The sequence below is a fragment of the Alnus glutinosa genome, chromosome 5 (assembly GCF_958979055.1).
Source record: "Alnus glutinosa chromosome 5, dhAlnGlut1.1, whole genome shotgun sequence".
Classification (NCBI taxonomy): domain Eukaryota; kingdom Viridiplantae; phylum Streptophyta; class Magnoliopsida; order Fagales; family Betulaceae; genus Alnus; species Alnus glutinosa.
In genome coordinates, this window is record NC_084890.1 from 4,674,508 (window position 1) to 4,696,203 (window position 21,696).

Consider the following 21,696-nt stretch of genomic DNA (forward strand, 5'->3'; position numbering starts at 1 on the left):
TGTGCACATGTGTTTCTAATATGCTTAAACACAATGCCACTTTTAGATATTGGATTGGAATAATTCATACAACCCAATTCATAAGAAATTTATATCATTTATTATAATTAAAATTTCTCAATGTATAGGTTATACTTAATATTAAATTTCATGAATTTATCTCGTGATCACATAAATTTTTTTTTAAAAAAAAATTAAATGAAAAAAAAAATTAGAAGAAAGAAACTAAAGATTAAAAAAAAATGTAAAATAAAGAATTCGATGAATTCACTTGCATATTCTCACCAAGAACATTTTTTTTTATTATTCTAATTGAATATGGAAAAAAGGTTACAAAGGTTTGATCTTTTCTGCTTCTTATCTTAATGGAAAAGAAGATATGTGATTATAAGGGAATGCTTCAAAAAACATGATTATAAGCGGCCCACTTAACTAAATAATATGCTTGAAAATTGACACTACGAGACACTTTTAAAGCATTTCAACTATGAAAGGAAGACAAAACTAAACTAACATCTAAATTGAAGAATAAATGATAATCTTATCTTTTTGTTTCCTTTTTATTCTTTTGCATTTTACTTTAGTTTTCTTAAGATCGCATGATAAGCTTAATATGACGAAAATTAGGAAAATAGTAAATGTGGGGGTTATAGCAATATTTAATTCCTCAAATATGGAATTAAATATGGCGGGCAGTACTTTTTTCAATATTTGAGTGTTTTGACCCCTCTCAAGTGACCACGTCTGAAGAATATTCAAAAACTTGGAATTATATTCATATTTCTCATTTAATATACGGATGATCCTGACTTTAGTAGATGTTGGCTAAAGGAAATATAAAGATTAAAGACAATTCAATTCACTGCCTCCAACGGGAGTAGTTTTTTCCACCCTATCAATTGACTGGGCAATATTTATTAAATTATTAATTAAATAATTTAATTTTTTTGAAAAAAAAATTAAGATAAATGGTAATTTTACATGGTATAAAATAAAAGGTCTTGAGTTCATACTTTATCTTAGTTATTTTTCTTATTTCAATTAAATATTTTACGTGTCGGACATTTCTATACATTAAGAAATGATATACTTATATTTCCTATAAATTTTATGTACATTTACATCCAACCAAATTTTAAATTTATTATTAAATTTGTAGGGTCCAATGTAAATCTTATAAATCTAAAAATAAATTTAAAAATAACATGTAAAAGAAATTGTATAAGAAATATAAAAATATACCTTAGCCACCGCTTGCAACGCCCACAACAACCGGACGCAAGGACATACACGTTTCCATATTGTGATTATGAGTGAGATAAACGGAAAATTTATGCTCCGTTTGTTTCGGCGTAAAATGATTTCCAGAAAATGATTTCGATATTTTACGGTGTTTGGTAGGGGCGAAAATAATGGTCAACGAAAATCATTTTCGGTTTGACCGTAAAACCTTCTTTAATTTTTGGAAAACGATTTACGGTTTTTAAAACCGTAAATCGTTTTCCAAAATTATATTCTTCGTCCTTACACGCACGTTTGATATCTGACTGTCCGAATCCGACAATAGTCGGTCGTTCGAAAATAGGCAGCACCGGAATCCGGCATCATCAAGTCACTGGAATAATGCCGGCGTCGGAATCCGACCACCGGAATCCTGCCGGCTGCCGGAATCCGGCGACATCCGGCAACTGCGCCGAATGCCGGCGGAATCTGGCCGGAATCCGGCCATGGACCGAAACCGGCCGGAATCCGGCCTGATCTGATCGGATCCGGCCACTGATCCGGCCGGATATGGCCAAAATGGCCGGGATCCGGCCGGATATGACCGGATCCGGACATTGACCCAGCCGGATCTGGCCAAAATGGCCGGAATCCGGCCGGATATTACCGGATCCGGACACTGATCCGGCCGGATCCGGCCACTGATCCTGCCGAGATCCGGCCAAAATGACCGGATCCTACCGGATCTGACCGGGCCCGGAGGTTTCCTGCCGGAATCTGGCAATTTTGGCCGGATCCGGCCAAACATGTTCGCCGAGTTCCGGCGACGGCGACCGGTCGTTGCCGGATTCCGGTAACAGTTGCATTTTCACTTTTCGTAATTTTTTCGTGCGAACCAAACGCCGAAAAATATTTTCGAGAAAATAATTTCTTTTGAAATTGATTTCGTCGAAAATATTTTACGACGGAAACCATTTTACGTCGAAACAAACGGAGCATTAGCCGAAATAATTAATTCTGGAAGTGATTTCACTTGTTTTCTCATACTTGATCGAAAAGATTATTTTCTTTATATAGATAATCTGCTTGAAGCATATGTTCATAGATCAATTTTCTGTTGAAGCTTAAGAGGGATAAAATATGTTTTTGTTCCAAAAAGCCTTTCTTTTTCTATTACTTGTAGGCTGTGTGCTTATTGGCTCCATTAATTCCCAGCCAACCTATAATTACCACTTTTGTCGAGATCAATCTAACGAAACCCTCAACACTTCTTTCGAATCAAGCCTCACAGCCCTGTTGGATTCTTTATCCACTAAAGCTTCCGAAAACAACAGCTTCTACGAGGATACCTCTAATGGCATCTATGGCCTCTTCCTCTGGCGTGGTGATGTTAACACTAGTACCTGCCAAAGCTGCGTCAGCTATGCAGGTAAAGAGATCAGAAGTCTGTGTCCATCTAATAGAACTGCCATCATCTGGTTCGATGAATGCATGTTAAGGTACTCCGATACTAATTTCTTTGGAGTGGAAGATACATCGCTGATGGTGTTCATGTGGAATGTCCATAATAGTAGTGTTTCACCTGATGAAACTGATTATGGACAACGAGCTCTAATGGACGACCTAATATCAAAAGCTTTAGCATCAGATAAGTTGTTCAACGCAAGTAGCCGGCCTGCGGATAGAAGCCAATCGGTGTTGCGAAGCGAAGAAAGGGTGGCGCGTTTTGAGCCCAAGTTGCAATATAAGGTATGAGAACTACTCATTCTTTCAGCAAGTACCACCTACGCCGCCAACGCCCCAACCTGTGCCCGCAGCACCACAGCCACTGCCCGATAATGGTAAGACTAGGTCAACTTTTCCGGCCTCCATCTGCATAATTTGGACTTATGAAAATGTGCATTTAGGCCAATTTGTAGATCGGTCCTTGACTTAATAGAAGAAACCATTATCTTAATACCTTTTGATCATAAAGTATTAGTATTAAATAATCAATTTTTTTTTTTTTATTCTTCAAATGATAAAGGCCGTAGTAGATCTAAGAAAATCAGTTGACAGGGGCTGATTAATTGGAAAAAAAAAAAAAAAAAAAAAAAAAAAAAAAAAAAAAAAAAAACAGATTATATAATGACAATTACGGATAATGAGAGTTCTCAGAACTGAGGGGAGTAATTGGGACAAAGAAGTTAAGTAAACATTCACTGAAGCTGGCAAACTTGAATGTAGTTCTCCCTTATGTTTGATTTAGAACTTGCATTCACTGCTTGGAACCTTCGTGAAATACTGAATCCATCATCTCTCTATGAGTGATAACAAATAACCAGTAATGGATTTGTCTTGTTTGTCACAGTTTGTGCAGGCTATATCCCAATATATATCAATTTTTTTTTTTTTTTTGTATGAGTAAATCTTTCATATATGAACAAATTAAGAATACAATGCACTCTGGCTAGCTATTCAACCAGAAACACCAGGAAAACAAAAAATATATCCCTATATTTGTTGTTGTATCTTTGTTTTAAGATATTGTAACCAAACTTACGGTTAATGTATTGTATGATGAGACAGGAGGAAACAATACAACAAAGATTGTAATCATTACCGTATCATCAGTTGCAGTAGTAGTAGCGGCCCTCTTGGGTTTCTGGTATTATTCATCCTTTGGCAGGAGGAAAAGAAAAGAAAGTAGATTACATGCTACTCGAGGGGAAACCAGCCAACTAGTTCTTTTTCATTTGTACTTCTAGACTGCCACTAATTCTAAATCTAATTAAGTTGTTACTGATCAGAAGGGGAAATGACCCAAGAATTATGTTAGGAAGATCGGAAGGTTCACAGTCAATAGACTTCATGCACGGAGGTCTCCATGCCAGGGATCAAGACAACAGTGGAGAAATGCATTACTTCAATTTGAGTACCATGCAGGCTGCTACAAATAATTTTTCTGATGCTAACAAGCTTGGAGAAGGTGGTTTCGGCCCTGTTTACAAGGTTAAAAGACTTACTTTGTTTTTTTTGGAAATTATTGTATTATTTGCATTTGAAAATAATAAATAGCTATAGTTGAGGATCAATGGCATCTAAAGATTTCTGTGATAATTTGGTTTTAGAAGGAGAAATGAACTACAATTGAACCGTAATGTTGTGACATATAGCAATGTATGTCTACCATTACCATGAGATGAATTTTCTTTTGTTGAGAATGTTTAAAATGCTTCCAGGGAAAGCTTATTAATGGAAAGGAAATAGCAGTTAAAAGGCTTTCGCTAATCCAAACAAGGTCTTGAAGAGTTCAGGAATGAAGTGTTGTTAATTGTCAAACTTCAACACAGACATCTAGTGAGGCTCTTGGGATGCTGCTTGGAAGGAGGGGAAAAGCTTCTAGTCTATGAGTACATGGCCAACACTAGTCTTGATGCCTTCCTGTTTGGTTTGCTCTCTCTCTCTCTCTCTCTCTCTCTTCCCCAATACCAAGGAACAATTCTCCTATCTGAAAGAACTATTTGCCTTCCTGTTATTACAATGCAGATCCAAAAAAAAGTGCATTACTAGATTGGGCTAAGCGCAAAAACATTCTCAATGGGATCGCTAGGGGCCTTCTATATCTACACGAAGACTCTAGGCTCAAAATCATCCATAGAGATATGAAAGCAAGCAATGTATTGTTAGATGATGAGATGAATCCAAAGATATCTGATTTTGGCACTGCTAGGATTTTCGATGGCGATCAAATAGAAGCAAACACGAACAGAGTTGTGGGCACATAGTAAGTCATTCCTCTTTTGTACATGTTTTCATGGGTGGGGTGGCTCATTCTTTTGCACTTCTTTGAACAATTCTGGACTTCTGGTTTCATTTTCTTCAACTAATTGAAGCCATAAATCATAATAGTGGATACATGGCGCCAGAGTATGCAATGGAGGGGCTATTTTCAGTAAAGACCGACGTCTACAGCTTTGAAGTTTTAATGCAAGAAATCATAAGTGGGAAAAAGAACATGGGCTTCTATCATCCAGATCATGCAGAAAGCCTTCTCCCACATGTAAATCTCTCTTTTCTTTTTTTCGTCTGTATCTTGAGTTCAGATATGAAGTATTTTTATTTACTACATAATTTGAGATATTTAAAATAACATAAAACAGGCATGGCGAGTATGGAATGAAGGCAAAGGACTGGAGTTGATAGATCAGAACTTAGTCGACACTTGTCCTGGAAGTGAGGCTCTGAGATTGATCCATATCGCATTGTTGTGTGTTCAGGAAGATCCCAATGAAAGACCTACAATGTCATTGGTCGTCCTCATGCTTGGAAGCAGCTCGATAAACCTTCCTCGGCCATTAGCACCTCCATTCTCTTTAGGGAGATCTATCTTATCTGATCAATCTTCAACAACTGGGGCCATGATAGTATTTTCCGCATCTGATCAATCTTCAACAAGTGCTTCTACCTAGTCAAGAGATTAACTGGAGTATCCTGTTCCATCCACTTACAAACATGAATTTTCCATCTTGAAAACAAAATTTCGTTACTGGAAGCTTCTCCTATCTGGGGATGCATCAATTTTTTCATGCAAATACTTGTTAAAAGAGTTTGCAAAATTAGAATAATTATGTTTATATTTGGGGAATATTTTAAAATGAAAGGTATTTAAAATATTATGATTTATGGCTTCAATTAGTTGAAGAAATTGAAACCAGAAGTTCAGAATTGTTCAAAGAAGTGCAAAAGAATGAACCACCACACCCATGAAAACAAGTACAAAAGAGGAATGACTTACTATGTGCCTGCAACCCTGTTCGTGTTTGCTTCTTTTAGATCGCCATCGAAAGTCCTAGCAGTGCCAAAAAGATATCTTTAGATTCATATAGGATTTTTTGCATTTGATCAATATTCAACAGGTGCTTCTACCCAGTCAAGAGATTAACTGGAGTATCCTGTTCTAACCACTTAAAAACATTAATTTTCCATTTTGATTACAGAATTTCCTTCCTATCAGGGAATGCATCATTTTCATTCAAATACTACAGGCCGGGTAGGGAACGTGTAGTACTTCTATTACCAATTAACCATATCCTACTTCTATTCTTGTAATAGTTTTCACAGTAAATATATTTTCATACGAAGTGGAACTAAATTAAATTAGCACACATACCAAATTATGGAAAGTAAATTCACACAGGAAATGACTACTGTCCCCAAAGGAAGGCCGGGTCTTATGATATGAGTTTTGAACAGAAATGTCCCAAGTTTTTGCTTCGTGCGTTGATGCATGTACGTAGGCCAGGTTTAATTTCTGTGCATCTGAGTGTATGAATAGTGGAAGACCTTCATCTTCAGATTTTACACAAGAGGCTGTTCTGGAGATCGACTGGAGCGGTGGTTGCAAGTCCATGCACCCATCATATCATATTAGTTATTTTTAGTTATTTTTCCCCACCGATAAAACTCTACAAATAAGACAGAGTACTCTCACCGTGTCTGTACATCTTCCTCAAGCATACGGTTAAAGCCGCAACATTGAAATCAATCAAAAAAAAGAAGGCAGCAATGATGAAGGACAATGGAGCCGAACGTTCTAAAACTCGTTATATCTCTATGTCTCTTAGAAAGAAGGTTCTCAAATTCTCTCTATCACTATTTCAATATTTTCTGCAGAAATCTACTGCATATAGCAGATGAATTTTTATTTATTTTAAGAAAAATAAAAAATACAATTGGCAGGAGAAATAACAAAAGAAAAAAAATCTCACAATCAGAAAATCTATAACAGGTATGGATTTGGCTTGGAAATATAAGGTTCCAAATATTCTTATTTAAAAAGTGAAAGGTTGAGAGTGAAACGTGCGTTTAGTTTTCTTTTCCAAAAAACTCTGGAACGATTTCAAACGCATCATACTCTAAAGAATAGTGCGTTAAATAGTATCTTTTCGCTTTCAAATTGTTTTTTGTGTTTCCAAACACTGATCGTTTATTTGTTATTACCTTATAACCCGCGCAATCCGCGGGATTCTAAGGAAGATAACTCAGTTTATTTATATTTATATATATATATATATATATATATACAAAATCTGAAACGTTTCAATATTTTAAAGTGCTAATGGAGAGAGAGAAAAAGAGACGTGTGTTTATTGTAACGTATATATGGGTTTTTATTTTTATTTTTTTTATTTTTTATATATGGGGGCTTTTGTTTTCCTATATATGAGATTCTATATAACACATATAACTCTCGATTCTATATATAGGTTTTTAAATACCGTATTAAGACATAATTCTTGATTCTATATATAGATTTTTAAGTAAACGTATTAACATATATTAAAAAGACGAGTTCAACTTTATTTAGAAGACCGATTCAGTACTTAAAGGGCCGGTCTAATCACTAAAAAGTATGAGTTCATACCACATGTCGACATCCTATGTCATTCTAATTAAGGAAGAACTGAGCTTTTTTTTATATATATATATATATATTATAATATGATCTCGACAAGTGTCATGTTTTTTAACAATACATCATATATGTTTCTTGCTTTAAAATTATTTAGTGTGTTTAGGTCTATTAAAGTAAAAATTGCGTTTGTGAAAATAAGTATAGAGCAGATAAGTTTGATTTCGAAAGTATTGCAGATAAGAGGTTGTGTCGCTATTGCAGATATTCAAATTGTTGTGTTTCTGTTGCTGTTGCAGATCTTGATAAACCATGACATTAACATTATCACTGATTTCTTGAGATTTTCTAACAAATTATTGGGCGTACAAGCTGATAAACCATGACATTAACATTATCAGTAATGTCTTGAGATTCTCTAACAAATTCTTGGGTATACAAACTTATACAATGCTTATATTTTTATAAGCCTATAAATACCCCTTCACTTGCAGTTCTTTCCTTATGTCAAAAGTGAGAAATCGTTATAAAAAACCATAAGACATACTCGTAGTTTTATACCTATAAATATAAGGGTAAATGTATAATAAATCCCTGAGTCGACACGCGATTTGAAAATGGTCTATCTCTTTTTAATTTTAAACATTTATTCCTTAACTTTTTCGCGTTTTTGAATTGGGTCATTTCATCTATTTTCCATTCAATTTTGTTAACTCTGTTTGGCAAAGTCACTAACTCAGCCTAAAAACGACGTCGTTTCAATATTTTCTTATTTTTGTAATAATTTTATTTAAAAATTAAAATAAAAAATAGAGCCACCCTCATTTTGGCCAAGGGGGTGGCTCAGCAATCCCCTTGACCGGTTTGGGGTGGCTGAACCACCTCATGCAAAAAAAAAAAAAAAAAAATTGATGGGTTTTGGCCCATGGAGGTGGCTGAACCACCCTCATGGGCAAACCTTCTAAAATAGGCCCATGGGGTTGGTTCGGCCACCCCAATGGCCAAAACCTATCAATTTTTCTTTCTTTTTTTTCTTTTTCTGTCATGGGGTGGCCGAACCACCCTGCGCCCCATGGCCCACGGAGGTGGTTCGGCCACCTCCAAGGGCCAAAGCCTATCAATCTTAATTTTAATTTTTTTTTTCTGCCATGGGGTGGTTCGTGTGACGTTCCATATTGCCTGAAAATGAGAATGTGCTTATATGTATAAACGCGTCATTTTTGACACAACTCGTTTTAAGGCCGTGATGGTATTGAACCTATCAAAATTCCGCAATTAAATATGCTTTTGTGAAAGTTGTACCAGGATGGGTGACTTCCTAAGAAGTCTGGTTCGAAGAAGCCAAAAGCGGACAATATTGTGTCATTGGGGTGGGTCGTTACAATTCGGCCACCCCAGACCGATCAAGCGGTAGCTTAGCCACCCCCTTCTTTTTTTCTTTTCTTCCTTTTTTAATTATTTTATTATTTTTAAATAAAATTATTAAAAAAAAAATAAGGAAATATTGAAACAACATTGTTTTTAAGCTTGAAAGCTTAGTCGGTGACTCAGCCAAACGGAATTAACAAAATTGGATGGAAAATGAACGGAAGGATCCAATTCAAAAACGAGAAAAAGTTGAGTAAATGTTTAAAATTAAAAAGTGAGGGACTATTTTCAAATCCCGTGTCGACTCAAGAATTTATTATACATTTACCCTAAATTTAATTGGAACTGGGAAAAATATACAAAAAAAGATAATTATTTATTATTATATTAGTATTTTTACTTTTCCATTTTTTTTTTCATTTCCGGTGGTTATGTTCTTTCGTTTCTATTTTTTGTCATTATTTTTTGTTCTAATTTATATATTAAAACTTGCTAATTTTTCCTTTTGTAAATTCAACATTGAATTCAGGGAAATAGTAGTAAAAAGAGTGAGAGAGAAAGTTCCCTATCATTGTTTTTGGTGTGAAGTACAAGTGTACAACGATATTTTAGTTTATGTTATTGTTGTTCATTGAGTATTTGTTTTCACACATAATTTTCGTGCTTAATTGATGAATGAAATTGGCTTTCATGGTTATATTGGAACAGAAAAAATAGTTCTTTCTTATTATATTAGTATTTTTCATTTCCTTTTTGCTGTCCATATTTTCTGTTCTAATTTATAAATCATTTTTCTTTTGTAAATATTACACTGAATTCAAGAAAATGATAATGAGGAAGAGAGTTTTAATTTCTATTGCTATTTTTTTATACAAGGTATGTCGATTTTTTAGTTTATGAATATTTTTTTTCTTTTGTGTAATACACACTGTTTACGTGCTTAATTGATGGACCCCATTGGCTTTCAAGGTTTTTATAATAGATTATGATTTTATTAGTTAAAAACGTTTATGGGGCTTTATCGAATTTGTTTTGAGCATCTTATTAGATAATATGAGAAATAGGCTCAATGTGATAATATGTTCTAGCTCTTCTGATCATTAGGAATATTTGCAAGACTCATTTGGGTACTTATAAGACTGTAAAAATTGGATTTTTGTAGTGAGCATAGTTAAAAGATTGTCTTAATTGGTTATAAAGCAAAAAAAAATAAGGTTTCAAAGTAATAGGATGTACGTTAGTAGTAGTATTATTAGTGTTGGAACAAGTAGCTCATATTCTCTTCGACATAAAGAGTAATTTGAGAATACCAGTAAAGTGGTCAACATTAAAGTTTTACTATAAATATGTTATGATGTAACCCTAAATCATATTATTGAATATAGCCGCACTCTTGTGGACGTAGGCAAATTGTCGAACCAAGTAAATCTTATATTGTTTCTCTCTTTTCGATTCCTTATTTTTCATCATTGTTATGTACGGTAATAACAATAAGCATTTTAGTTATTTTTTAACTGTTTAGACCGGATGTTTTCATTCATGTTTATGTTTTTGGGTTATCAATATTCACTTTATTTAAATAGCTAGAACTACCAACATTCTTTTGTTCACAAGATGAGTAAGCTAACTATAATTAGGTATCAACATTCTTTTGTTTTTGGCAACATTATTTATGATTATTATTAGTAATGGATTATGATTTTTTTTCCTTTTAAATTTTTATGGGGTTTTATCAAATTTGATTTTGGGTAGCTTAGTTTTTTTGTTTTTGTTTTTTTTTTTTTTTTTTTTTTTTTTGTAATAGAACCACCAACATATTTTATTTAGAAATTGAGTGCTAATTCAAATCATGTATCAACATTCTTATACTTTGAAAACTTTATGAATTTCTAATTTTATTTGATACAGGGTTTATGTTGAATAAAGAAATATGGTTCAAATTAATGTTACGAACATTTTTCATTTTTGGTAAATTGAGTGAGGGAATGAAATTGGTTACCGATAATCTTTTAAGAACATTTCAAGCAAATTATAATGAAGAAAGAAAAAGAAAAGAAAAGAAAAGAAGAAAAAAAAAAACGAAAATGATTTTTCTACATCACATTATCCTACATTAATTCTACACTACACTAATATACATAGGGTGTGGGACCTATGCATGTTGGTCCCATATACATGAGTCTCACACCCAATATGTTTTAGTGTAGAATTGATGTAGGGTAATGTGATGTAGGAATAATATATCCCAAAAAAAAAAAAAACCCATGCATAAGGCGGTCAAGATAAGGAGATAGGGATGTGTTATTCCTACATCACATTACATCACATTACCCTACATCAATCATACACCAAGACACATTGGGTGTGAGACCCATGTATATGAGACCCACATGCATGGATTCCACGTACACCCTATGTGTTTTGGTGTAAGATTGATGTAGGATAATATGATGTAGAAATTTTATTTTTTAACTAGTTTTAAGGTTTTTTTTTTAAAAAAAAAAATTAATAAAAATAAAATAAAAATAAAAATTGTCACGTGAATAAAAGTAATCGAAAATTATATCTTAATACGACAATATATCATATTTAATTGGTAAGTCTTGAATCCAGGAGTTTATAAGTATTATTGGCGTTGGCCAATGGCCGCCGCACCTATTTCCACAACATGTCTTAAAATAATCCTTCTGACATGGCAAGTCTCCCTTGTCGCGTCGTTTCCCCTTGTCGTTTAAATAGAAATGATAAAGGAAGTCTGTATGCGCGACTACTCGAGTAGTGAGTATGAAAGTGGTAGAGAGGACGAAAAGTAATCTTAATTTTATAATTACCTTATTGGGAAGACAAGTTTCAGTACAGTAACACAAATTTTTAAAAAGTCTTTCATTTTTTCTTATAAAACAATAAATATTAGTAAATGAGTTTACCGGAGTGTAAACTAATCCCACTCCGATCAATGCTTAAGTCAGTATTTGAGGAGAATTTGTATCAGCTCTCAATAATCAATAAATATCCATTGAAAAATACCTGATGGCTTGTGTATATTTATAGTAGAGACTTTAACCGTCCACTATAAATATGAAGGTAACTGATTCTTTGATTCTGAGGGGTGATCCTGAGATATCTAGGATCCCTACAATTCGAGTATATCGGGTTTTGATACTCCAAGATACTCTCGGATATCTCGGAATTTGATATCTCCGAAATACTCTTGACTTTTCACAAGTTGTTTCTGGATAAGATTGGGCTTTGACTTATCATCTAATAAGCCGTGTAGCTGGCTTTTTTAGGATTAATATACGTCGATGGGCTTACAAGAATTAAATAAGCCCACCTACTAACTATTACGAATATTTCCGGACACTTCTCACCTATTTTAGCTTCAAAAAAATATTAGCAGCTAGTTTTAAATATTTGAGTCTGTCATGAAAGCTTTTTTTTTTTTTTTTTTTTAAGCAAGTCTGGCACGAAAGTTGATCAGTGCCCTTTGCATACTTAAATATGTCTACATTGACCGAGGGGTTTCTCACTTTCTCATGCTTTTATTTTTTATTATATACTTTCTCATGCTTTGAATATATACTAATCTGATAAGTTTGATCGAGAAGAGGACAGCCAGCCAGTCAGTCAACCACGATGCCTAAACCTGATTTGCCTGCCCGCCCCGCGGTCCATGGACACGTTAAACGCCCATTCTTAATTAGTATCTGTCTCCTGTCAATGCGGTGAAGGGGGAGTATTATCTGAGGAGTGCTAATTAGAGTCAAAATATTGATTTTCGTTATCTAAACACCATGCCGAATGCTTATTTTATTTTAATATTAAATGCATAGTAGCTAGCGACCTCGACAGCTACCTAAGAGAATATGCATATATTTTAATATTAGAACCCAATTATTGTCCTTTGATTCAATTAATTAATAAATTGGGTGTGATACATACACTGCCAATATACAATCCCAAGATACATTGAGGTGAGGCCCACACATATGGATTTTCCAATGTGCTTTGAAATTGTGCACTTGTTAAATTTTTATCATTTCTCTAATAAATTATCTTGTTATTGAACAAATGAATATAAATGGTCAGGACCTGGGACGGTAGGGCATTTCTCCATTCTGATTCTAGGTTTGAATCCTGATGAGTGCTACTTTCTCTTGGGGTCAGGTGGTCAACCATCCAGGCATAGCCCACATTTAAAGGTCTAATTTTTGGAATGACGTCGAGGGTTGAACCATGAATTAGTCTGCAGATCCTGGCTGGACTTCTACACTTAGTAACGGTCTGATTACCACCTTGTGTGGGCTAGTTGGGATATTTCAAGGTACTATTCGGCTATAGGTGAACCAAGATAACCTGATAAAAAAAAAAAACAAAAAGGAATATAGAATTGAATTATGCTTTTACATGAAAAATGAAAGGTTTAAAGAAAATGAGAGACGAGCTTATGCTTATTTTGTTATTATATACCATCCATGGGCACTAATACTATTATCACACTAGCTTGTAGGCAAAAGGCCGGGAAATGTATCCAAAGAATTAAAGATATAGTTGTACGTACTTATATAGCCATGAAAATCTTCTACGTTTTTCTGGAGGAATTTTTAGCCATCCTACTCATATTGTTAAGAAAGCTTTGAAATCCATATATAGAGGAATTCAAAACTGCCAATGCTAGGCGGCAGGCTGAAAGCTAGTGAGGGTACGTACTTCTTCCAATCAAAAGTGGACATCGCCTGCAGTGGATCAAGTTAAGGTTAACTGGGATGCAGTTAAGATAATGTTATATACCGGATGCTCCAATTTTTTTATTTTTTTTTTACGTAATGCAGGAAAAGGGAGAACGTGAATGGACGTTGACTAGGAGGAAATAGAAAGGTTCTTCGCTGCGTCTAGAAAACGTCGGACGGATTCTTAACATAAGTAGCTCAAAAAATTAATTCTGGAAGTTGAACAAGTACGTACTCCTTGGTTGCCTCCAATAACATTATTATTTCACTTGTTTCATCATACATGAGAAGATTGTTTTCTTGTGTATATATATAATCTGAAATAAGCATATGTTCATGGACCAGTTTTCTGTTGAAGCTTAGGAGGGATAATGTTTTTGCCTCAAAAAGCCTTCTTTTTTCTATTATTTGTAGCCTGTGCGCTTATCGGCTCCATTAATTCCGAGCCAACCTTCAATTACCACTTTTGCTTAGATCAATCTAACAATTCCTCCGACGCTTCTTTCCAATCATACCTCAAAGTCCTGTTGGGTTCTTTATCCTCTAAAGCTTCCGAAAAGAACAGCTTCTACAACAATGCCTCTAATGGCATCTACGGCCTCTTTCTCTGCCGAGGTGATGTTAACGCTAGTATCTGTCAAAGCTGTGTCAGCTATGCGGGTCAAAATATCACAACTCAGTGTCCATCTAATAGAACTGCCATCATCTGGTTCGATGAATGCATGTTAAGGTACTCCGATACTAACTTCTTTGGAGAGGAACAGACATCGCCAGTGCATTACATGTTGAATGCCAATAATAGACCTTCACCTAATGAAATTGATTTTGGAGGACAAGCTCTAATGAACGGTCTGATAGACAAGGCTACAGGAACAGATATGTTGTACAAGGCAGATAAATGGCCCGGGAATAATGGGTTGTCTGAGTTTAGATATGGGTTGGTGCAGTGTACTAGAGATATCAATGCTACTTCATGCAGAAATTGTTTCCAATATGTGATGACTGCAGCCAGTCATTGTTGCGAAAGGAAGATAGGGTGGCGCGTTTTGGCCCCAAGTTGCAATATAAGGTATGAGAACTACTCATTCGTTCAGAAAGTACCACTTGTGCCGCCACCGCCACCGCCACCGCCCCTACCTGTGTCACCACAGCCACTGCTCGATAATGGTAAGACTAGTTCAATTTGTAGGCCAATTTGTAGATCAGACCTTGAGTTTATAGAAGAAACAATTATCCTAATACCTAACTAATTTAATCAGAAAGATAAACAGATGATATAAAGACCATAGTAGATCCAAGAAAATCAGTTGACAGGGGCTCATTGGAAAAATAAACAGATGATATAAAGACAACCAAGGATAATGGCAGTCTTCAGAACTGAGGGGAGTAATTGGGACAAAGAAGCTAACTATATTTATTGATGTATCTTTGTTTTAAGATATTGTACGCAATCTTATTGTATTGTATGATGAGACAGGAGGAGGGGGAGGAAACAATACAACAAAGATCGTAGTCATTACCGTAACATCAATTGCAGTAGTTGCGGCCCTCTTCGGTTTCTGGTATTATTCATCCTTTTGCAGGAGGAAAAGAAGTGAAGGTGAATTACCTATTATTCAAGGGGAAACAAGTCAATTAATTCTATTTGATTTATACTTCTAGACTGCCGCTCATTTCAAATCTATTTAATTTGTTACTCAGAAGAAGAAATTATGATACGAAACGGGGAAGCTTTACCATCAATACACTTCATGGGCGGAAGTATCCATGCCAGGGATCAAGACAACAGTACTGGAGAAATGCATTACTTCGATTTAAGTACCATGCAGGCTGCTACAAATAATTTTTCTGATGCAAATAAGCTTGGAGAAGGTGGTTTCGGCCCAGTTTACAAGGTTAAAAGAGTAACTAGTTTTTTTGTACACATGCATTTTTGGAAATTATTGTTTAATTTGCATTTGAAAACAGTAAATAGCAATAGTTGAGGATTATTGGCATCTAAAGATTGCTGTGATAATTCGGTTTTAGGAGAAATAAACTACAAGTGAACCGTAATGTTGTGACAGATAGCAATGTATCTCTACCATTAATTACCTTGTGATAAATTTTCTTTAGTTGAGAAAGTTTTAAATGCTTCCAGGGAAAGCTGATTAATGGAAAGGAAATAGCAGTTAAAAGGCTTTCAATGAGATCTAAACAAGGTCTTGAAGAGTTCAAGAATGAAGTGTTGTTAATTGTCAAACTTCAACACAGACATCTAGTGAGACTCTTGGGATGCTGCTTGGAAGGAGATGAAAAGCTTCTAGTCTATGAGTACATGGCCAACACTAGTCTTGATGCCTTCCTGTTTGGTTTGCTCTCTCTCTCTCTCTCTTCCCCAATACCAAGGCACAATTCTCCTATCTGAGAGAACTATTTTTCTTCCTGTTATTACAATGCAGATCCAACAAAAAGTGGATTACTAGATTGGGCTAAGCGCACAAACATTCTCAATGGGATCGCTAGGGGCCTTCTATATCTACATGAAGACTCTCGGCTCAAAATCATCCATAGAGATATGAAAGCAAGCAATGTATTGTTAGATGATGAGATGAACCCAAAGATATCAGATTTTGGCACTGCTAGGATTTTCGATGGCAATCAAATAGAAGCCAACACTAACAGAATCGTGGGTACATTGTAAGTCCTTCCTCTTGTGTTCATGTTTGCCGGGGTGGGGTGGTTCATTCCTTTTGCATTTCTTTGTTTTGCAAATCCTGTTTTAAACACGCATTAAAATTTAGAAGTACAGCCAAGTGGAAAACTTTACAATTCAAGTAGTAATATATAAAAGAACTGCAAGACAAGGACTTTTTTTTAGATAACCAACTTGATCAAAAACTGCAATCTGCTGCTTACAAGCCAAACTCCCTCTAAATGTCCTAACTACAAACTGCAATATGCAGCTTACACCATATACTCTGTTCCTTCCTATATAACCAAATATACAAATCGAGCAAAACCAGCAACAATCTATTCTATAAACCAAGAACTTTATCAGGAATCCCCCATCTACGACATAACTTCTCATTCTCTTCTGTCCTTCCAAACTTTCGTTTTGCCATAACACTTGATCTAACCTCCCATTTCATCTGCATAACAATTCTCTCCGCTGATCTGATCTGATTACCATGCTTTATAACATTTCTTTGTTTCCAAATGTTACAAACAGCAGCACTCCAGCTTAATCTGCATAATGTTGCTTTCATCTTTCTACTTTTCAACTTCCTTAAACCCCAATTCATAATATCCTCCGAACCCGTACCCATATCTTCAATCTCAAAATCTCCTTCCAAATCCTTTTGCTAAACCGCATTAAAAAAACAAGTTGTCTCTCCCTTCTATGCAACTCCTGCAGAAAGTACACATGACATCCCCTTTATATCTCCATTTTTTTCATCCTTTTCCCTGTTGCTAAGCAATCTCTAACAGCCAACCAAAAAACAAATGTTTGTCTTGGAATAGCCATAGGAAACCATACAAGCTTTCACCAATTGACTTGTGGTAACTTCTTCCCAATAGCTTCTCACGTTTATATATGTACAAGTGCGCAAGGACTTGCAAAGGAAGAAAGCCCATTTCCATTAGTCACTTTTGCTCTTAATGATAGTACATTACGGCTTTATTTGGCAAACCCCTCCCTCCTCTAAAAAAAAGTTAATTTCAAAACATTCTACTTTTTATATTATATCAATCATTTTTTAACAATTTTTTTTTTCACTTTTTATCAATTACTTTTAACAACATTTTTTCACTTTTCCTTACAAAAGTAAAAAATAAAAAATTTACTTTATATCACATCAACTACTTTTTATGGATGGCTATATATATATATTTATAAATAAATAAATAAATAAATAAAAAACCTACTACCAAGGAATTTACCAAACACCCTACACATCCAGAACAGTTTTGGTTTCATTTTCTTCAACTGATTAAAGCCAAAAATCATAATATTTTCTCCAATAGTGGATATATGGCGCCAGAGTATGCAATGGAGGGGCTATTTTCAATAAAGTCCGATGTCTACAGCTTTGGAGTTTTAATGCTAGAAATCATAAGTGGGAAAAAGAACATGGGCTTCTATCATCCAGATCATGCAGAAAGCCTTCTCCCACATGTAATCTCTCTTTTCCTTTTTTCATCTATATCTTGAGTTCAAATATGAAGTTTTTCATATACTATATAATTTGAGATAATTAAAAACAATATAAAACAGGCATGGCGAGTATGGAATGAAGGCAAAGGACTGGAGTTGATAGATCAGACCTTAGTCGACACTTGTTCTGGAAGTGAGGCTCTGAGATTGATCCATATCGCATTGCTGTGTGTTCAGGAAAATCCTAATGATAGACCTACAATGTCAATGGTCGTCCTTATGCTTGGAAGCAACTCGATAAACCTTCCTCGGCCATTAGCACCTCCATTCTCTGTAGGTAGACCTATCTTGTCTGATCAATCTTCAACAACTGGGCCCAGGAGAGGATTTTGCGCATCTGATCAATCTTTAACTAGCTAGTCAAGAGACTAGCTGGAGTATGCTGTTTCATCCACTTAAAAACATGAATTTTCCATCTTGAAAACAAATCCTCCTTACTAGAAGCTTCTCCTATCAGGGGATGTATCATTTTCATGCAAATACTTGTTAAAGGAGTTTGCAAAATTAGTATAATTATGTTTATAGTTTGGAAATATTTTAAAATAAAAGGTATTTAAAGAGACTTGAAAAATGAGAGTTCCCGTGACAAAAAGAGAAATTAAATGAGTCATTTATAATGTCTAACTAACACCAATTAATTGCTTTATACTTGGGTACTGTATGTAATTAGAGACCTATACAGGAATCATGTGTGGTACTTCGTCCTATAGATCCAAATGTTGATTTTCAAAATAGGAAGATAGAAAAATACAAGAAAGCATTTCTCATGTAATTATGTGTATGCTGTAGTATACACCCTAATTGGCACTAGAGCGCTAGTAGCACCTTGATGACACACTTGGCACTCCTATTAATAAAGTTAGAGCTCGGAGCGATAATATGATATGGTGATTTCATCTGAATCGTATGATGCGTCTAAGGTAGATCTAACAGTTGGATTTTCTTGACATCTAGTAAAGTCAATCGCAAGATTAATCTAACAGTTACAATTAAAAAACCCCTAATTCTAAATTTAATCTAACAGTCATGATTAGGCATATGCTGATATCAAAGGCTTATATTTTAATTACAGTTGTTTTCTGTTAATTTCAAAATTACATATGTATTAATAAACAAATATTGAAACAACTAAATTGACACTATATATAGTCAACTATAAACCAGATTAAGACACATAAATTTTCTCTTCTTCTGTCTCATTCAAAATCCTTCTGAAACCTTAAAATTCATGTTTCCCTCTATGCTAGAATAGAAACTCTAGGGTGTTCTGGTTTAGTTTCGTTTTATGCAAAATGAAACCAAAATGCAGAGGTTTTTTTGGCTCCATTGTATCTTAGAGAACTGTTTGCTATAATACAGTGCACACTAATTATTCACAATTGGTGTGGGCAAATAACTTTTTAAAGAAAGCGACTCTATATTGCACCTTGGGAGCATTTAATTTACTTTTTTAATTTATACACTAACAATACTAAAGGTCGGAACTTAACCATATCCTACTTCTATTCTTGTAATAGCTTTTACGGTAAATAATATTTGCATACGATGAGGAATTACATTAAATTGTCGAGTATGTTGTATGGTAAACTCTCATTTCACTTTTATCTTACTATTCTGATGTGGCATTATCAATACATCATTAGATTTTTTCTCTTTTAATTAAAATTAATCTAACAGTATATTGGCAATACGGCAGTGTGGAATGAGAGTCTACTATATAGCAATATTACTCTAAATTAGCACATATACCAAATTATAGAAAACAAATTCACACATAAAGGAAATGACTATGGCCTATGGGCCGGATCTACTTATATGAGTTTTGAACAGAAATATCCCAAATTTCTGTGCATTTTCTCCGATAGTTCTCAAGGAAAATAATCCTTCTGACATGGCAAGTCTCCACAGAAATTTGGTAATAACTTTATGCATAAATTTTCTAATGAGGCAAATTCTTTATTGATTTCATGTCAATTTTTTAGGCTTATAAATGAAAAAGTAACTTTAAGAAAGAAAAGAGAAAGTTTAAATTATTTATTTTTATAAAAAAATTAAAACTAAATCCTAAAGCATCAAATACAAGTAATGTAGCAATGTATATTAGTATAATAAATAATTAATTTAAAAAGACAAAGATATTCAATAAAAGGTACTTAATTAAAGAGAGAGATGCTGGTCTCACAATTATATATATAATGTATATATTAACATACCGCATGCCGAATTCATAAAATGGACCTCAGCAATACGTGACATCGTCTATAAAATGATTGTTAATTAAATGCTTTTAATTTTCACTGCCCACAATTAGAAAATGAAACAAATGAATAGAAAAAATAAATAAATAAAAATTGCCAGCTGTTTCCAGATCCTTCACCTTCATCTTCTACCTGAGGCGACAGGACAACAATCTAGCTAAGACATTAGCATTGCAATAGTTACGCCAATTGAAACTCTTCGATACGAAGAGGCTCTTCTAGAACCTGCATTAATTTCCGATTGAAAGACATTAATTCCATATAGGAACATAAGCATATCTAAGTTTCAGATTATATTACTAGAATTTGTTGATCTGATATGTTCAGCAAAAGAAGTAGAGCTAAGGTATACGCGGAAGGCACCTTCGCTTGCAGAGGTGGAGATGTTGAAATAAAACTTGTAGTCATGGTACCACATAAAACAACTGGGACCGTAAGTTTCCCACCATCTTTTGTTTCCAATTGTTGTTCTAAACGACGTCAACTGAGCATCCAAGCACACGCCACAGTCAGCTCTACTGATGTCGAGACTGCACTGAGCCATGCCATACCTCTTCCCACTTTGTCCGACATCCAGCACCGCTTTCTGGAACATATGAGGCTGATTAGGAGCCGTGGACGCAAGGCCACCCATAAAGGAAAGCCCTTTTGAAAGCACATGAGGATCTTCGAAATCAGTGTCGTTGGTGATGGCCAGTACTGAACCCTGTTCCATAATCCCAAAAAAGCTCTCGTTCGAATACCGTAGAAAACACCAAGTAAACCAGACCATTACCTCGTTGCTCTTTGGACACTTGCTCTTGGCTACTGCAACGGCGTCGTTGGTGCAGTTCGCACAATTACCGGCAGACATGTCGCCTCTACACTGTACGAGACCAAACAACTTGTTGGCTTTCTTTCCGGTCTCTGCTTTATAGAAACCGCCGGAAACAGGACCTTTCAGAACAAGGGTGTCCATTAGATTCATGAGATTTGTCTGGAAATCATTCTCGGTAGTAGAATCATCGGTTCCTGAGCACTGAATACGGGTGTTTGCATTAGAATCAGCATGACAAGGACCACTTGATGACAACAATATTAAAGCTGAAAAAACAGCACCCACTATCGCAAAACGGAAGATTTCCATCTCCTTGGAGCCTCTATTCGATCTCTTTGAGAAATTGGGAGTAGATGTGGAGAGCTTTTAAATTGGGCTTCCTTGATTGTAGAGTGTACAAAGTCAACTGCTCTTGCTTGGACAGAAAGATATATTATGTCAACCAGTATTAAATGAATTCCTTCAAAACGGCTTGCGTTATGTGAATGGTTTACCTCTAAGACATCTTTACTGGTTGATTCGACATAATATATCTTATCTGTCAAAGCAAGAGCATGCAGAAGTTAATTTAATCAAGAATCCAAATTTTCTACGGCTGATTATCTCCAACAATGTAAAACCAATGGAGAGCGGTGCAAGAACTAAGCAGGAGAAGCCCAACTTGCATTTTTACTATTAAATTAATATTTATCTTATAAATTAATATTTAC

General features: G+C 34.9%; 1 protein-coding gene and 1 pseudogene across 3 annotated transcripts; one reads left to right on the forward strand and one right to left on the reverse strand.

The window, feature by feature from the left end:
* The first annotated feature begins 685 nt into the window (after positions 1 to 685).
* Positions 686 to 18,286, forward strand: LOC133868842 (cysteine-rich receptor-like protein kinase 6; annotated as a pseudogene).
* LOC133869510 (cysteine-rich repeat secretory protein 38-like) lies at positions 16,429 to 21,441 on the reverse strand. Of its 3 annotated transcripts, none has more exons than XM_062306534.1 (3): positions 20,533 to 21,441; positions 20,289 to 20,394; positions 16,429 to 16,469 (listed from the first exon to the last, which is right to left on the reverse strand). In XM_062306534.1, the coding sequence occupies exons 1-2, from the start codon at positions 21,293 to 21,295 to the stop codon at positions 20,327 to 20,329; spliced, it is 831 nt and encodes a 276-aa protein (XP_062162518.1). In that variant the 5' UTR covers positions 21,296 to 21,441; the 3' UTR covers positions 16,429 to 16,469; positions 20,289 to 20,326. The 3 variants fall into 3 exon arrangements, with proteins under 3 accessions (XP_062162518.1, XP_062162517.1, XP_062162516.1); XM_062306533.1 differs by lacking the exon at positions 16,429 to 16,469 and adding an exon at positions 18,195 to 18,293; XM_062306532.1 differs by lacking the exon at positions 16,429 to 16,469 and having other exon boundaries at positions 20,094 to 20,394; positions 20,533 to 21,440.
* Positions 21,442 to 21,696: the final 255 nt, after the last annotated feature.